The 823-nt window shown below is 60.3% G+C and overlaps 1 protein-coding gene across 1 annotated transcript in view; it reads left to right on the top strand.

Annotated features, from left to right (window-relative positions):
* Nucleotides 1-520, top strand: part of LOC112464084 — a 3267-nt gene extending 2747 nt beyond the window's left edge. Inside the window, exon 2 of the mRNA XM_025030874.1 lies at nucleotides 446-520. Coding sequence (XP_024886642.1) covers nucleotides 446-520 — 75 coding nt within the window. The remainder of the gene's footprint in view (nucleotides 1-445) is intronic.
* The last annotated feature ends 303 nt before the right edge of the window (nucleotides 521-823 follow it).

The following is an 823-nucleotide window of genomic DNA, read 5'->3' as shown; positions in this document are numbered from 1 at the left end:
TCCCCGGGCGAGCTGATCGGCCACCAGCTCTGGTGGCAGGGCCCCGCCTGGCTTAAGGAGGACCCTTCGACATGGCCTGCTTCTGCTGCCGTACCCGAGAAGGAGGGCCTGCCCGACGAGCGCGTGCGAGTCCACGTGGCGGTGTCAGGGACTGCCGCAGTCGAGGAACCTGAGGAGCTTCTCCGCTTCTCCTCGCTCCAGCGACTACTGCGCGTGACAGCATGGTGCCGGCGATGGCTTCGCCGGGGACGGGGCAGTAAAGCAAGAGCGGAGTCAGCAGCCTCCGGGTACGGGGACGACCTTTCCGCCGAGGAGCTGGAGGAGACCCGCTTGAGTTGGATCCGACGGACGCAAGCGATTCACTTCGGCCGAGACATAGAAGCGGTCCGGCTGGGCCGCTCGCTGCCGAGATCTAATTTTCTTGTTAGACTTAATCCTGTTCTAGATGCTCAAGGACTGCTGCGCGTTGGCGGGCGGCTCAAGCACGCCGTCCTGGCCTACGACGAACGGCATCCCGTGATCCTGCCCGAGGCGTCACAATTCACAAGGCTGATCGTGGACGCTTGCCACAGGAGGACGTTGCACTGCTTACGGACGCGTTCGTGTACAACCGGACTTTAAGTCAAGTATTCATGTTGCGCAATAGATCCGCCGGAAGAGGATCCTAGTATCTGTGCGTTACGACGCTGCGCGACGTAAAAATTCGCTCGCGCGTTCGATAGGCAAAGATCCCGTCGGCGGATCCGCGTGTCATCGGTAAATAACTAAGTATCGTACGCTACGCTAATTATCGTACCGCGATTATGTCGTCAGTCCCTCTGAC

The sequence above is a fragment of the Temnothorax curvispinosus genome, unplaced genomic scaffold (assembly GCF_003070985.1).
Source record: "Temnothorax curvispinosus isolate PA1 unplaced genomic scaffold, ASM307098v1 QBEX01013879.1, whole genome shotgun sequence".
Classification (NCBI taxonomy): Eukaryota; Metazoa; Arthropoda; class Insecta; order Hymenoptera; family Formicidae; genus Temnothorax; species Temnothorax curvispinosus.
Note: the sequence above shows the minus strand (reverse complement) of the source record. Positions and strands in the feature narration are given on the sequence as shown.